We start from the raw sequence: 18017 nt of genomic DNA on the forward strand, positions 1-18017 counted from the left end.
ACGACATACGTCCCAACACACACACACATATCACCAGTCACCATTACACAAATTCCACTATGATATACTGTCACTATAAAATTTCATTGACTGTTACTACTATAGTTCAGGCTTGCTCATCAGTCACACTGATAGTTTAGTAGAACACTTACATGACACTCATTACAAATGACACTATTCAAGTCTACCCAACCATATTCAGGACACGCATCTGAAAAAACAATACTTTCAGGTGCACCAGGAGAGCCAACGTCGGACCCACCCACCACTAGAGAGCGAGCCCACGACCGTGGACGCTCCCATGAAAGGAAACACCACCACTCCTCTGCGGACAAGCAGCGCTACTACTCCTGTGACCGGTACTGCAGCAGGGAACACTGCCACACCAAATCTGCCACAGCCAGCTGTGCCGCCTCCCCCAGCGAGGGGCAGGAAACCAGCGACAAGCAGGTGGGTGGGTCGCACCACGTAGAGTAGGATCAGGCAAGGCAGTAGAAAGAAATTCCATGAGTAATACGTCGTTAAATGTCATATTAGAGTTTACAGCTTGCTTCCCGATGTATCTGTACCTCCTTACTGCACATTTAGATGACTGAAGAAGGCTTAAGTGTAACTGTGATCCTTCTGCATGCTCTGACTACTATTTCTCCTCTGTCTGCCTTCAGTGCAGCCTCTCATGGCTTTTCACTTCTCTTTCCACTTTCTCTTGTCATTATTTTCCATCCATTTTGTCCGTCATCACCTTTCCATTAGTGCTTGTTCTCTCGTCCTGTCTTCTCTATGTTTCTTCTCTGTCATCTTTTGTGTCATCATATGTCACATTTCGGTGTCTTTCCTTTCTTCTCCTCCCTCTTTCCCTGTTTCCTTCCCTACCTTTTCTTCTCCTGTCTTGCCATATTTTCCTCATCATTCAACCGTTTCAAATTGCTTGTACAATTTTCATCTAGGGCAGTGGTTGGGTTAAAGGCAGCCCTGTGGCACTGAGCTCCAGTTCTAGCACGCCGAGCCGTGGACGTCGGCAGCTCCCCCAGACCCCACTCACCCCGCGGCCTGGGGTGGCCTTCAAGACTGCCAATTCCTCCCCTGTTCACTTTGTGTCCAGCCAGGCCTCTCTGAGCCCTGGCCGGCTGAGCCGCGGCTTATCGGAGCACAACGCCCTCCGTCACAGCGGCTCGCGCCACTTCCCCTGCCCCGTCACTCGTATAAGCTCCGAGCCCTTTCTGGCCCGGGGCCATGGCGAGACCCTGGGCAGCCCCTATGGCAGCCTCTGGGACCAGTTAGATGTCTTCCAGGATGCGGCGTCAGTGTCTCCCAGCCCCCGTGCCGGGCGCTCATCTCGGACCGCACTGCCTCGCATGATGGGAGCCCTGCCTCCCGCTCCACAGCAGAACCTTGGTGTGCCCAATGGGTACCACTACAGCTTCGGGGGCAGCACCAGCCCAAGCTCCGGGGTCAGGGCACCCAGGTATTACCAGGAGGCAGAGGAGGACGAATGGTGCTAGCATGGCTTTAAACCAACCTTTTTAATACGTTTTGAGGAATTGTGATGAGTTTTATCATCTTCTTTGAAGGCTTTCTTTTACATTGTCACTGTGTGTGTTTAATGCTGTATTTTAATCCCAACTTGGAAAACTAAGTTTAGGGAGAACATCTGAACAGGGAGAATGCTTAAAGTAAGTAATATTTGGATGTGAACAAAAAAGTATATCAAGGATAATGTAGCATATTGAAACAATACCATTATCAGATGTCTTTGCTTTGAAGTTAGTGTTTTGTTGACACCGCCATATTGACCCTCAGACAGCATTACAGTTTAAACTACGATTTCTTTCTAGAATAACTTCCTGACTTTGGAGAAGTTCTTATTTTCATAAATGTTGTCTGCCTTCCGGGAAAACCTTTTAAGTAATCACAAATGCTGATGTATTTAGTTTTTCTCCGCGGCTTGAGTTGTTTGTGATTAACAAGTAGTCAAGCTTATTAACATGATGGCTCTTGCAGTTGGCAGGCTGCCTTATTTTGAACATTATTCTTTGGGAAGCCGTGGGCGCTGCAGACTTTGACAAAGTTCTGTGTTTTTCGTTAATGCAGTTTTACATTATTTAAAGACATGTCGGCTAATTCCACATCCAGCAGACACAAAGCAGCATTGCTTCATGTCGTGTCGCTGGGTTTTCACCTGTAGCTGCTTAAAACGCCACCGCATTCACCAGCTACTCACTAACTGCCAGTGCTGCTAAGCGGGTGGTGCGCAGTGAGTTTTATCAGAAGCTGATGAGAGCCCCGAGAGTCAATCCAGACACCTGCGTCACCAAACCAAAATATTTACCTGAAAGAAACTGAAATGCTCTTCATCTGCAGATGAGTGCTCCTTTACTCTAGTGCTTTAGAGGACTTTACTACTTATTTTTCTCAGTCTATATACGCAGATATTTGTTTGCACAGCTTTAACGCTGCATTCTTAACATTTTCAAGTATTATAACCTGTCATATGTGAGGAAAAACTATTTTTGGGTCAGATGGCTATAGAAACCCACACAGCATTTTTACACGAAACACACTTCGGTCCACGGTTTTTCCTTTCCCGTGTCTAAGGCGCTTTGAGCGATCAAAGCTCCAACCCCACTCAAACTGCACGCCCAGGCGCCTTGCATAGCCGGGCATTGCTCCAAGTGTGCTCGCTTTGATGGTTCAAATGCAGAAAAGTAATTGTTGAAAAGTTGTTTGTAGCAAAAATTGAGATGTGCATTTGAGAGTCAGCATGGCAGTTTCAACAAAAAGTGGTGCAGTCATGGGAAGAGGACAAGAAGCAGGTCGCACACAAATGAAACAACAGTTTGAAATGTTGGAAAACCTCAGAATATACGACACTGTACAAACAGCTGTGTTGTTCTTTAGTTTAGGACTCTACCATTCCATTATAATGCCTAATCCTTTATGACATTCCCTCAGTGTCAGTGGAACGGATGATGCGCTGTAATCATGACAGCGACGATCGCTGCATCCGATTAACGCTTCTTGCAAACTTTAAGGGAGAAGTGTGACGGTGGAAAAATGCCTGACTGACTGATTTTCTATAAAATGTCTTTGTAGATGTTCTCTTTTCATTGTGTGCATTTTTTGTATGACATGAAAAAAAAACAAAAAACAACAGAGGTGTGTTTTACGTGAACTGCTTACGGTTTGCCATTGTTTCAGGTCTAATGTTTTTACAGACTTGGTTTTAAGATAAAGTGCCTATCCTTAAACTGTAGAAGAAGAAAAAAAATGCAATGTCAACTGTTTTCTAATGCATCCACACTAGTTTGTTTCATTCTGTATGTAGCGCTGCAGGAAAACACGTTGTACAGAAAGCCTTATCTCCACGCAGAGAGTCAAACCTACAGTACGCTTAAAAGGCAGGAAGGGGAAACGACCTAATGAAATCTGATTCTTTTTGCTGTTTTTGTTAAACCATGAAATCACGTGTGGTTGTGTGAAGCAAGGATCAGCATTGTAAGAAAAAAAAACACACGCTATGTGAGCATTTAACTGAGCATATGTGACCATAAAACTGCATAAATATATCATTCCATTTACGCCATTCAAGCCAATATCACAATGTGCATGTTTAGATAGTAGACCTGGTCGGCCACCTGCTGCAGCCACCTCGTAGAATTTTGTTAATTACTTATTTTTTTGTATTTTTGATAAAGATGTCACGGCGGGGTAAAAGAACGTGCACTTTCTGAGGGAGGACCCAGAGTAGCAAAAAGGTATCTGAGTCAAGCATGGCTCTGTGCGTGTGTCTGTCCATTTTGTTTGGTTCCTAGTGTTTTGTAATGTCACATCACTCAACTGTCGTGTTGAGGTTGACAGCAGAAAACTATACAGATAAATGTTAATAAACCATATTAAAGGTCAAAACAAAATGGGGATTTTCTTTTAGGGCAGAAGACAGATTCCAAGCCTCATTCGTACGGCATGATTAGTTGTGGTCAACTTAAAGCTACTTTCGCTACATTTATTTATTTATTTATCATTTTCATTATAAAGCTTTTTTGCGATTTAATTTCATATATCACAGAAGTGAAGAGGTCGCTGAATCTAATCTTCTTGAGTGGTAACACCTTACAAATTAGCCGAGCTAAGCTTAGCCTAGCTTAACAGGCTAGTCTAGCCCCTAACTATTGTGAGATCTCTGTGATTTTTTTTTTTTTTTTTACTTTATTAACTAAGCTTTAAATCGTGTATTCATATTTATATACAGTTATATATTCTTTTATCCAAGTGTCTTCTTCAGTTCTAAGTGACTGATATTCACATGACTAGATCAGTAACAATCAGATACTCACCTGTAATGTGAGTTTCCATCAATGAAGATGTTCTAAAAACACAAACTCCCTCTTTTAGAACTGACTTAGCTACTTAGTTGAAACGTCTTAAAGAAAGCTCTAGAAGTTGATTACCTTTGTAGCATTGTTTCCTGAATATACCATGTTCTGGATAACTGAGAAGCTTCATAAACAGTGCAGTAATCAATAAATTATTGAATCAATTATCAATTATTTTACATTATTAATAGACGGGAAGACAGACCCACCCCCACAAATGTTTTTTTCCTGGAAGTCTGCTGTTGCTTCCCGTTGAGAACTGCTTATGCCCCGACAAAGATGCCAAGGGAGGTCAATCAAATTGTATAAAACATTTAGTCTTTTAATTTCACATATTTTGTTGCTGTGATTGGTTGAAATATGCCCCATTAAAAAAACAAACAAAAAAACAATTGTTTGTCACTAGACTCACATTCTGATAAAATCTGGTGATCAGACTAGATTAATGACTGGATTTGAGCTGTTTACCAAGCAGTTAAAGTTAAAGTGTGACACTTTTTGATATATTTGAACAACATATGCTCTGATTTCACATTGATAAACTATCAATATCCTTCTTAGCGCGCTGGAACTGGGACACAGCTAATGCAGTACATAAGCCACATATGTCTGAATGAAGGCAGGAATGTGTAGAAAGATCTAAGTACTGTAGAGGTAGGAGGTGAGACAGATTTAGGTTTTTAATTTAATTTTTTTTTTTATGGGGACTTGGTGTAAAATATGGAGCTGTAAAGAAAGTTCTAAAGTCTTTAAATATTACTGAATGGGCCTGCTGGCTCACACCTTTTCTGCTGCTTCACTGATCTCTGCATCCAGTTTCAAGGAGGAACATATAGGAAGTGTATCTTGACAACAGGACTGTCTGTTGAGGCCTGGGACTGTACTGTGTTCAGATATATAGGCCGATTTACACACCAACGATATTTGTTATATGCAACTTGCTTGACAGATGATCTTTTTGTGAAAAGTGGCTCCATGAATGTGCTTTTACGTCGTGGCAGGCTGCAACCTGGGGGGAGGGATTTGAACCTCTGCAGCAGCTGATTGGCTAGAAGGTATTTGTCAAAGACTCTTCAGCGGTCAACAGGGGAAAGACAGGGGCCAACCAACAGCCACACTACAAACGACAGGGGTGAGCAAGCTGAAGCCAAGTGAGTAGGGCTATGCAACAAGACAAACCCATTTCTCCATCCATTATGTAGCTTTAAATGCTGGTCTCTTCAGATTCAGGCTTCAGCATGATTGTGACCAAATGTTTTATAGAAAATGCTATGAAAACGAAACATGCAAACAAAAAAAGACCTAAAATGCATCAAGGCACAAAGTGTAAACAGGTAGAATATTTAGGATTACAGCAACTTTATACGTATATTTGCATGCATAACATTTACCCACTTTGACCATGTCAAATGGAGATCCCGTGGTTCAAGTGAGAGGAGGTGTGTCTGGTCTGGTCACAGTAAAAGGTTTTCATATATCGACATCAGAAACTGTCAAGGCTACTCTTTTTATCTGAGACAATTCCATATTCTTCTGCAGTAACATCCATTTAATGATCCCGTCACACTATGGAATCAGAAGGACCTCAAGATACTTTATTTAACTATGCGGTCTCTGTATTGCGAAACTTGTGCCCAAGTGTGGACCAGTCCGCCACCACACGTTGGTAGCGATCCAGTCTTAATTTCTGCATATCATCGGCGGTGAAAATGTGGCTTTTTCTTGGGAAAATACAAATGTTTGCATGTCCTGACAATGTATGTGCATGTAGAAAACCTAGTATTTTATAGATACCATGTGTTCTTTTGTTGTTGATTTTTAATATTTGATATAAACTGTGGGGCTTGTTGAAAAGACAAATTTCTATTATTAACAGTATTGAATATTGTTGATAGTTCCAACCATTGCAGCAGAGCTGGAACATTCCTTTATTTGGGTCTTGGGATTCAGTAAAATGTTTGCCTGATTTTATGTTTCTTGGCCAGACTTTGAATTCTGCAGTTGTTTCTACATTAAACATTTTGTATGAAGCAAAGTTCCTTGAAATAAAAAAGAATTAAATGAGACTGTTGTTGATTAACTGAAGTGGTTGCTGCTGGTGAGAAAGAGACGGGGTAGGAATGGGACGACACGAACATTTGAAAAAGTTATTGCTTGACATTTTAGAAAATGTTTACATTTACAAGGTCATCACAAAGGCACTGATTATTACTAATATTTCCGATGGTCAGTGCATAACATTATGACCACCTTCCTAATATTATGTTGGTCTTCTTTGTGCCTCCAAACCAGCTGTGACTCACATGGGCCTGGGCCTTCAACTTCAACACCAAAACTCACCCAGCAGAACACTGAATTATCACAAGATGGTCAATGTCATTTACTTCTCCTGACAGTGGTTTTAATGCTCAATGCACTCTACCACACATGTCTTCTCTACAGACCTGTATGTGTTCTTGCATTTACCGGAAGCGTTGCGTTCAACGCTTTTATTTTGAAGATATTGACCGGACAGTACTGTTTGAAGAGTAGGTGACTTGATTATGGCGAATAAAAGTAGCGGTCAGTGAATATAACGCCAGAGTTGTGGATCGCCAAAAAAGAAACAGAAAAATACACTTGGTCTAGGCAGCTTTTAATGTTAGTTTAGTTACGTTAGTTATGTTTTTAATCCCCAAACTTCAGTTTCTGTTGGTCTGCATGGACATACTGGGACACGCTGTGATGCCTTTGCACAGAGACGGCCCTTTCCAGCGCACAGGTAAGAAACACCTTACCTTAAAATAATCTTAAAATACACTGAATGCTTTTAAATTTTAAATTTCGCACAAAAAACAAAAAACAAAAACCTATTTAAGGCTGTGAAGATTTCCCTCCACTCTCATATTCATTTGACCTACTGAGAAAAGATGGCTGCGAGGATACATTTATGATGCAAGGCAATTTATTTCCATGTTGTGCCGGAACTTTGAATTCATTGATTTTCTCATATCCTTTGAAACATTTCACAGAATTTGCAACTGCAGGCTTTGACACTATCTGGTAGTACCGGGCTCTCCCACTGAGAGCCGCTGTTGCTGCACTTAAACTCCATGTGCTCCTCTCGTGTTCTTCTAAAGATAAATAAATATTTAATGCACCTTTTCAGTAAACTGAGTTCTGGTCAAAAATACGCTAAATATTATAGCTGCATACCTAAGGTCTCCTTTTATATTTAGACTTTAATCAAAACAAGGGAAATTGCTTGGTCACAATGCCTTAGTTGCACATACAGTAGTAGTAGATATTGTCGCTTGTTATACAAAGAGAGGCACAGGTTCCATTAAGTGCCAAGTAAGAAGAACTTTAATGATCACTGCACACAAGTTAGAACGATTTTTTTGTTTGGCTGTGGTGTAGATGGCATACCACACCATACATCTGTAGATTAGCACCCTCTCTTTGTTGCAGTGGCGAAGGTGTTTAATTAGAGGTGGAAGGAGCTTGTTCTTCCTTGGCATCCTCTGAGATGTCGAGGAATTTGACGTCTGTGACCGTCTCCACAAGGTCTCTGTTGATGCTCAGACCTGTGTGCTGGGTTTTCCTCAACCTCCTAAAATCAGTGATGATTTCTTTGGTCTTTCTGGTATTGAGGTTGAGGTGGTTGTCACTGCACCAGGCCAAGAGTCTCTGGACCTCCTCCCTGTATGAAGCCTCATTGCCTCCACTGGTCAGTCCCACGATAGCCGTGTCATCAGAAAATTTGATGACATTGTTAGTATCCCTGGTGGCGACACAGTGGGTGTACAGTGTGAAGAGGGCAGAGACTTTAAATGTGGCTGAGACCAGTGTGGAGGGCTATGGACATGATCTGTTGGACCTGTAGGCAAACTAATGTTGGTCAAGGTCAGGTGGAATCTGGGCCTTGATATGTTGCAACACCAGTCTGTCCATATATTTTACTATGATTATAGTGTCACAGCTACAGGCCAGTGATCATTCAGCCGTGTAATGGAGGAGGACTAAGGCACAGGGATTATAGTAGTGGTTTTCAGGCAGGTGGGGTCTGTGGCTTAAAGATGTTAATGAATACCCACAGAACCTGGTATTGGTAAAGGGGGACGGACTGATCTTATTCTGGTGGTGTGCAACCAGCTCCTGCTGTAAGGTCAGTGTCCTGGTGAAGGGAAGTCTCAGATATATCAGCAAACATGTACGAGGCTGTAGTTCGCTGTAGATCCGATGTCCTGAAGAGAAATGCTACAACCGATGGTAATGTTGCTTGATAAGACCTAAGGACTCGGTGGGTGCACCACGCATTGACTGCCCCTCATCTGTAAACCGAGTTGAACCTGCTGGGCACCTTTGATAGTTGTACAGGGCAGGGACCTGCAAGTAGTGAGACAAAGACAAATTAAAAAAAAGGACTAAAAACACAACCAGTTCTGAAAGTAGGCAAAGAAGATGTAAATAAAATTACTTTATTCAGGAAAATGAGTCAGAATTATGAATCTGTAATATGCAAAAGTAAGTGCACCTCTAGGATTACAAGTTAATTTAAAACACAAATCAGAGTCCTTCTCTTCAGAAGTGTTTCCAAGCAGCGTACTGGGACTCAGGTGTTCAGTGCTATATTTTTCTGTTTTTAAAAAATCTGATCACCAGAACACATGTCTGTAGAAGTCTATGATGGCATGAGAATCTGAAATCTAAAACTCTGCAGATGAGTAAGTAAAGCCAGTAAATAAAGCCACTGGCTTTAACTGGCAAGCGTCACTGGGTGATCACATGTGATCAGTCTGGCGCATCTTGAAGAAGCCTCCTAGCTGAATTTTGTGTGATCACATCCACGTGATGACAGCCAGAGAGCAGCTCTGAGTGACCTTAGCTGTCCCATGCAGTTACTTTCTTTGAATTACTCTTTTCTTTTTGTATTTTAAATCCAAAGATACATCAAACTGACATGTAGGAACTACTGGAAATGAAACCAGGCTTTGGCATTTAAGGCCAACAGTCAACTGGAACATATAATCTTTGCCTGCATGAAATGGCATCATTCTAGTCAGTAGTCTATATGTGTGTCATTTGAAAAAGGGGAAACAGAGGGAGCTACTATTATCTGGGAGGTTTGGTTAGGAGGCTGAAGCTACAGAGCATCGTACAGAGCTGGCCTCTCTTGAATCTTGCTTTTCAGTTGTTCTACAGTTTATTCATTCAACATCATCACATTGTCATGAAAACAGTTGTAGATTTAAATCTTCAGATGAGATAAAGATGAAAAACAAGAGAAACCTGTGTACCATTGAAACTTCTTCACTCCTTCCTTTTCCTTCTTCTGTTTCAAGTTTATTTTTATTTTTCTGTTTCACTTCGTCTGTGGTAGTTTGATAAACTGGTCGGCCAATCAGAGTGATCTTGCTCACCGATTCCATATGAAATTCAGTGAGTTGATTCGGTGGAGAAGCCGCCCACAGGTGTCCCGGCAGTTCCAACTTTACAAGACAGATAAGAGCCACAAACGCTAACCTATGCCCATCATTCACCAACAGCAGACTGACTATCTGGTAAATTGATCAGAGACTGTAAGAACAATGACTACGTGGTAAGCCAGACTACGTCAAAAGTTTACAGGGGCGTTCCAACACAGAAGTATGGGCTGGAGATCAAGACCTTCCTCTATACTACCTAGCAGACTCTGACTCCAAATTTGTCCTAACTCCAGGTCTTTAGCCCATTTTCTTTTACAGTCAATGAAGTCACTATAAAGAATAAACATCAGGTGCTTTTAGGCCTCAGTTCAGTAATGGATCAAATCTTTCTGACTATAGTGAACAATATGATGTTGTGCAGGTTTAACTTTTGCCAATAAAGTTGTTTGGACCATGAAACATCACCTGTATAGGTGGCTGTATTTATTCAGTTTTGTTCATTCTAACAGATAAGTCGATTTAAATGCTCAGAATAATTTTTCTGAAAGGAGTGTGATGTAAGTCCATATTTTATCCAGTTATCGTGTCAGGTAGTCTTCTTTAAATAGAACACCTCTTCTGCTGTCTGATGTTTGGCAGCATGGCCCTACTGTACACAGCTGTTCTGAGTACAGTATCTCTCTGAGGCTCATTGAGGAATGAGCAGAGATATCTCCTCCTGAAGGAATTCATTCTTTTGATGTGTGACATGCAGACAGCATGGCGTTTTTCATCTCCGTTGTATCCGATGTAATATTTAGGCAGAGAGCTTATTTGTGAGCTCTGTGTTCTCCTCTCATGTCACATCAAAGTACCTACTGACTATTTCACTGACAGCCAGGCAGGGCAGCCACCCAAGTCTGCGCTGAGCGTTGAAGGGCAGACGACCAATAATTAATGCTGCTCATCTTTCATAGCCTGGAAGTCAGACCAACTTCACCGTCTGTGGCAGGAGGTTGGTCTGGAACACGCCTGTTGGGAATTGAGCGTTGTCCAGCAAAGTTTAGCTGGTTGCAATCATGGACCGAAGAGTAAGAGTAACATAGTCATACACGTCATCCGTGCGTTGTGAAGTTGATCTTCTTTTACAAGTAAATGACTGCTGTTGGAGAAGCTAGCTATTTAGATTCTGCTGTCTCATCTGTTGTAATAGAAGAGTCAAAAGCAGGAATGCCTTAATCACTTAATGTCACATATGTCGTAGCTCTGATTGGTTGTAGGCCTATCCATTTGCACGTGGAGAATTGTTTATTCCAGTATCAGTTAAAACATAAGCATAATGACAATGGAGTGTTAACCAGAATTATATTCAAATAAGAACTCAGTCTGTCTAAGCCAAGCCCCAGTATATAGCCACAAGGTAGAAATAATGGTTCAGGCAATGTTTTTGGTACACTAGGGAAAAACCACAACCTTACAACATTTTAATTTCTATTTTTTTTATACATTTTCAATGAGAAAAGACTATGAACTATTAACTTTAATATCAAACTAATTAATAAAAATAAATGCTTATTCGGTCTGACTTTCTAAGCGGGCAAAAATGTCTAGAATCTTTTTTTCTTTACATAAAAATAAATGAAAAAAATAAATAAATAAATAAATACAGTACCTGAGTGTACAAGGATATTTTGATGTATAAGGATTCATTTTCTTGAAAATCAAATAAATAATACATTTCAGTGGTTTGGAGTTGATTAATAAAAGTAACTTTTGACTGAATCTTTCAGCACCACTACTGCCAGTCCACTTTGAGAGGGGTGTTTGTTTCGTGGCAGCTTCGATTTCAATCTTCATTATGCTGCTCGCTTCGTTCATTGGTCTCCACCCTGACGTCAGTAACATTGGTTTTCTGTTTGTGAAAGGCAAGCAGAAAGCCAGATTTTGGTTAAGGCCCACCAGCTGAGGGTTGGAAGCGTCCAAGAACAACAGAAGGCTGACCCAAGGTGCTGCGTGGGGCTTAGGGTGACAGAGATCTCTTGTGCCTTGGGATGAAATTTTCTTGGGAGAAAAGTCAGGCAAACTATACGGCTCACTGTAGGTGGACAGGAGTGACGACTGTGATAACCATCTCAGATCTCTATTGTAACCCACAGATCTAACTGAAAAATCAAATGCCAACAACTCTTAACAGTGTAGCTCATAAACTGCAGATTTAGAATCCCTCTGAGTAATCTCTGTACTATAGTAAACAGTGTATAGCTTTACTTTACAAACACAGTGGGTTGATGAGAGTGTGGCAGTTTTGGCACCAGAAGAAAACACCCTCTTCAGGTCCCTCTGTTGAGAACAAGACTAAGAAGCCATGCAAGCAGCAGCACCGAACACAACTGTCATGTTGACAGGTCTAACATAGTGATGTTTCTATGGTAATGTTTCTAACATGTTATTCCAGCCCTGGTTTAGCATGTTAGTGAGTCAGTTCAGACCTTGCATTAAGATCCCATCTGGGCAATCCATTCTCAAGTTGCTAGCATGAAAGACAGGCATGACCTCCCCCACGCATTGAGATTGCACTTAAAAGATCAGAGTTCTGACCACATTTGGAGGTGGTCTGGGGCGCATGTGTCCACATTCCTTTGATTTTGTGAGTCAGTGTGTCCAAAGTTACATTAAAGAGCAGCATGCAGTTAACTATTATTGCATTCACGCTGATGTGTAAGGAGCTTTGTGTGGTCTGAACATTTGTTTATTGGCACTGATGCTAATCGGAATGTGGTTCTTGTGTCGTACTTGCTTGAGCTCTGCTGGGATACCATAGAGAGGTTTTTGAGAGGGTTCCCAGATAAATGTACAGCAGAGCCAGTGTGATATGGTAACACACCTGTAACTGAATCTTTCTTTCTGAATCAAAATGTCAACTTTCTGATGATGTAGGAAAGAAAGCCAGAGGATCTGAAAAGGTCATTATGATTCAGTCGAAACAACATAATTGTTATGACATTTTTGTCAGGAGCAAACAGACATCTAAATTTATTGTACTGCAAAAAACAAAAGAAAAGTTGCTTTCTAAGCCGAAGTCATGCTGAAGCTTTGAACAGTATTGACTTAATTATACTCTAGTGAGCTCAGAGAATGTGGGAAATCTGAGCTATACTTTATCGACACTTCTGATCACAACAGAGAGGCAACATTTCAGTCATTTTGTTAAGTCTAAGATCACGTTCAGCAGTTCTGAAAATAAGAGGATATCCTATCCGTGCTGCAGAACACACTGTGTAAGTTAAATATGAGTGTTCTGTATTTAGTGGTGTTTAGCTGCACTCTTTGAAACCTGACCTGACAGCACCAGGAGGGCTTTGTGCAGCCTGCTCGCTCCCATGGCACCATGCCCTTGATCTTTGTGACTCATCTCCTGATGCTGCGATGGATGTTTTGGTTCTGAATGTCTAAAAGTGAACAGAGGATTCTGGCACCTCAGCCTCTTTGTAGCTGGAGCCTTGAAAATCCATCTGCACACTTTACATCTACAAGGGTGATCTGCTTGGTGATGATACAACATTGCAAGTTGACCCCTGTAAGAGTCTATGAGGACTATACACAGTTTGGTGTGATGCTCGTGTTTAGTACTGACATAAAAATTAGTGTTAGATTGTCAGCTTTTAAGGAGACGAGGAATCTGAGGGCCTGTACAGACCTTGCATTACAATACGATCACATAAAAGACAGATGTAAACACCACCAGGACTACTGAGATGGTCTGGATTACATGTGTCCACATATCTTTGCATTACTGTGTCAAAATATTTGCACCTTCTACCTGTTTACTTACTAAATAATGAGTAAGTCTAAGTAAGAATGGTTTATTTGCATACAGAGAACGAAACTGAGATTAGATATGGAGACACATTTGGAGGCATATGTTAATGTTAGGTCTGATGAAAATGATGCTGGTCATTTGTGATGGGATGTCCCAGATTTGATCTTAAGGAAATGATTTTAGTCCAGCTAGGTAGAGTTCACTCAGCTCTCTGTCAAATCAGCAATGAAACTTGCTATCATCCAGATCATTGTACATCTCCCAAAAAAGGTGAAACATGTAGTACATGTAGACATGTAGTACATGTAGTCCTGGTGTTTTTGCAGAAACGAAACAACCCCTTCACAAACACATGGCTTAGCACAGAAGAACTAACTCTTCAGGACAGGATTCAATTGTCAATCCTCAAAGGACGAAGGACACTTATTTGAGAGGCAACAATATCCACATCTTAGCCAGAGAAGACAACGGCTTGAAAGAGGAGTGAAGGAAGCCATCTCTGTCTGAAAAACCCCTCTCTGAATAGAGGAGGTGGACTCAGATCAAATCTGACGTCAATTTACAATACGGTCTGCACATCTGTCACCAATAAGTTTCACCTCAGTTCACACCTACTTAATGGAATCTTTGGCTGATAATGGTTATCGTAAGAGTGCAGGTGAGTATCTGTTAGGTAACATACACTAGTCATGTGAATTTCTGATGAACAACTCTCATTTCAGCTTGTCTTTTTTTTTAGAAACCTGCATTACAAACACATCTAAAAGCCCTGAGCGGCACAGGCTTCATTAGGATCGCATTAGCGACTGGTCTCAGACACACAGGAGCACTAAAATCCCATGTTTGACTCAATTACTTTTTGGTAATTGAATATTTGCAAATTTAGTCTTGAGTTAAATACCAAGTGGAGATGTATCAAATGGGTGTGGCTTTATTATGTAATTGTGCTGACTGATTTGGAGTAGCACTGTTTTCAGAGAATGCTGTGTCCAAGTCTAAAACCTCTAAAAGCTTCACAATTTACCATCACATATGTGTGCTCAAAGATTGTGAACCCCTTCAGCAAATCTCAGAATGAACCTTATACTTAGCTATTAGCAGATAAAAGTCATAAACACAGTTTTATAACAGTATTTTTCGAATAGTATCTACATGATTGGACAGGTTTATATGGAACCAGTCTGGATGCAGTCATAAATGCCGCTTCATGAAAAAAAGCAAACAACACTGCAGTAACAGTAGAGACTGACTTTACCGTTGAGGTTTTCCTTTGGACCATTGATGTTGCATTGAGGTTGGTGTTGTAGTGAATGTAGGAAATGTCCTTATCTGAGAAGCAATGAAAATAAAGTTCCTCCATTCGCGCTGGTATGTGTGTCCTGGTTTTGGTGAATGTGAGCAGGAGAAGGATTGTGTGTAGCAATTTATAAAACATACACTTACAACGGGTAGCAGCTCCTTGTGTTACTGCACTGTGTATGTTGTTGGTTCATATCTGCAGTTTTAAGGCTAATGCCGTAGAAGTGTTGGCTTACCGTCTTGTTTGGTCTCTCATTCGTGTCTCAATATTATTCTTTTGGGAGGGAAATTGAGGAAATATTTTGGGGTCAGTGTCAAAGAAGGTCAAGAATGTGGAGAATTTGAAAGTGAAAGGTCTAGCGTCTGTCTGCATCTGGGCCATTCAGCATAGGTTACTGAGTCAAAGTAGTAGTGATGGCTAAACCATACTTTTAGCACCAATTCAAAAAGTGTTGCTTTATGTTCTTGGATCATAGAAGCTAACTCTACAACTGTGACATCCAAGAAGAACATCAGTTTGTGATAAGTTTATGAATACACCTTTTCTTTTGGGGGAATGCATTCAGACTTCCGATATTCATTGGTTCACTGTGACATTTACTGCTAACAGTTTGTCCTTTTAACTTATTGCCCTGTCTGTCTTTTACAACAGATGTGATTCTAAACACCTTGGTCCTCTGACCAGGTATTCTGGTCCCAACACCACTCAGATGATGTGTGTGACTACGACACTGTTGTTACTCTGTCCATCACCACACAAAGCCCGTCCAAATGATCTGTTTCACCTGTAAGATCTTTGCTGGAGCACTATCATTTCCCAACTGAAGGGTTTGTTCCTCCACAAAAAAAACTGTAGGTGGGGAAGATTAATATAATTTCAGTTCAGTTTTATTTATAAAGTGTCAGTAACAATTCAAATTGTCTCAAGAGACTTGAGAAAGGCCCCCACTAACAACATCCTGTTGCTAGACACCACATAGACACCTCTGGTGAGTGACATCATCTGTTTGGAAGCCTACACAATATTAGGAAGGTGGTCATAATGTTATGCCTGTTCAGTGTGGATCCCTAATGTCAGTGATAGTGCTTTCTTCTTTGCCTCTCTAATGCTTAACTTCACAAACTTCCTTGTCTTCTCCAGGCACCAGTGTTTGCTTGTGTATGCAATCCAAAAAGATGATTAATAAAAAACCTTGTTCCATGTGTACATAGCGTGCATTCTCCAAACCAAATCTACATGAGGAGATCACCAGGTTTCTTGTTTACATGACAGGTATGAAATCAGCTGACTGGAGAAAAGCCACCTGCAGCCCAGTCACGCTGAGCTGGAGGCATTTGTTACATGTTGTCCACGTATCAGTACCTAACAAACACATGTTGAAAACACTGAAATGCATCACATTTATTTGCCAACTTTAACAGATCTGAAGGCTGCCCTCGTAGCTGGCAAGTAGCTTTTACTGAGCATGTCCCTGGTGTAAATATGAAACAGACTGATTGCTGGCATATTCCCCAACCGCCGTGCCTGAAAAAGTCAGCACTGTAGAATGAGGGAATGAAGAAAGAGTCAAGTCCAAACGTACCTTTCAACACATGGAGACAAGATGATAGGTTTCCTGCTTTCACCTGCACACGTGAACTCAGTCTTTCTGCTTTGAAGAAGAGTACATTCCCATCTGTGCATGTGCATGGTGTATTTATCTGCAGTAGCTGGGCTAATGTACAGTATTTTCATACTCCTGTTTCCCCAAACCACACCGTACTTTTACAAAATACAAGTTGGATGTTCTGTCTGTGTCAGTAAGCGGAAATTACTGTGCCTCAGTTCTTTTCATTTTCTTTTCATCACATCCAAAGGTATAAAATGAACACTCCCACATAAGAATGCATGCCTCTTTTCAACACCCAGCATCGTGCTGTATATAATATACAGGCAGCTGTAGACTGGAATGCAGCACGTAGTTCGCGGCAGAGCTTTCAGCACATTTTCAGAGCCCAGTCTTGTGTGACTGGAGTCGCGGTGGTGGAGGCAGGATGTAGTGAGTGATGAACTTTCTGTACAGGCAGACAGGTGAGAGCCGGGTCATTCACCACACATACAGTACGTACATACTATTGTCACAATTCTGATTTTGTTTGTGTAATTTCATGATCATGTTTTGTTTCCTGTTTTATTTAAGTTTCTTCGTTGCCTTTCTGTTGTGCCTCCTTGTTGTGTTTTCCTTTGATTGCTTATTGGTTTCTCCTTGTGTAGCTCGCCCTCATTAATTTCACCTGTGTCTCATCATCCCTCTGTTGTGTATACGTATGTATCCCTGCCTTCCCTTTCTTCCCTGTGGCGTTGTTTTTGTTTCTATGCCATGTTTCTGTCTACCTACCATGATTTTTGTCCCCAAGCTGTATTTCAATGACCTTCCAGTCAAGCCATGTTTTTGTGTAGGTTTTTTGCTTAGTGTTTAGGAGTATCCTGTCATGCCTACAGTGTCTTTTGTTTTATTTTGTTAAATACCCTTTGTTTGATCATCACCCTTGTCTTGCATTTGGGTCCTGGATCCAAACCCTTCTACGTGACAACTGTGACGTGTAAAGACACTTATTTAGCTTCCCTGCTTTGTCTAACATCTGTTATGGTAATAGAAATGCTAATTGGATCAGGAACCTATTTCACTGTTATGTTGAATTTGTAATTTGTGTTTGTTTTTTTTCAGTTATTTTTTGACAAGGTGACTAATGCTTTGGTTAATCTCAAAAAACAGACTGAATTTCCCCTTTTAAACTATTTTTTTCAAACGTAATTATAATAACATATTTTATCATGGTGTTTATGTATGAAGAATCTATTTCAAACTTTACCTTTTGCATAGTTCAGCTCAAGCTAGCATTGATCTGTTCATTAACCCTAATTAGGAAATGTTTGTTTACTATATTCTCATTAATTAATGTATTAATTGTTGAGTGCAGTTTAACATCAATGACTTGTAGTCTTTGTAATGTAAATTGTGTGTTATTGATCTACTGAATGTCATTGTTGTTTAGTTTTATAAAATTTTATAAAGTTTTGTAAATGCACTTGAACGCAGCACTGCCCTAGATGATGCAACAATGACTCCCAGGTGCTGACTGCAAAGCAACAATATG

General features: G+C 40.8%; 2 protein-coding genes across 21 annotated transcripts in view; both read left to right on the plus strand.

Annotated features, from left to right (window-relative positions):
• The window catches only part of cacna1ba (calcium channel, voltage-dependent, N type, alpha 1B subunit, a), a 114053-nt gene extending 107614 nt beyond the window's left edge, over positions 1-6439 (plus strand). For 18 of the 19 annotated variants that reach the window (XM_047592015.1, XM_047592016.1, XM_047592018.1 and 15 more), the window contains 2 exons: positions 233-450; positions 948-6439. In XM_047592015.1, coding sequence (XP_047447971.1) covers positions 233-450; positions 948-1502 — 773 coding nt within the window. In that variant the 3' untranslated portion in view covers positions 1503-6439. The remainder of the gene's footprint in view (positions 1-232; positions 451-947) is intronic. The other variant, XM_047592027.1, reaches the window with a different exon arrangement.
• A 496-nt stretch (positions 6440-6935) lies between these two features.
• Positions 6936-18017, plus strand: part of si:dkey-61l1.4 (collagen alpha-1(I) chain) — a 56223-nt gene continuing 45141 nt past the window's right edge. For both annotated transcript variants that reach the window (XR_007113216.1, XM_047590943.1), the window contains exon 1: positions 6936-7134. Coding sequence is in view for 1 of the 2 variants with exons in the window: in XM_047590943.1 (XP_047446899.1) it covers positions 7035-7134 (100 nt within the window). In the remaining variant the exon portion in view is untranslated. The remainder of the gene's footprint in view (positions 7135-18017) is intronic.

Source organism: Mugil cephalus, chromosome 8 (genome assembly GCF_022458985.1).
Source record: "Mugil cephalus isolate CIBA_MC_2020 chromosome 8, CIBA_Mcephalus_1.1, whole genome shotgun sequence".
NCBI lineage: Eukaryota > Metazoa > Chordata > Actinopteri > Mugiliformes > Mugilidae > Mugil > Mugil cephalus.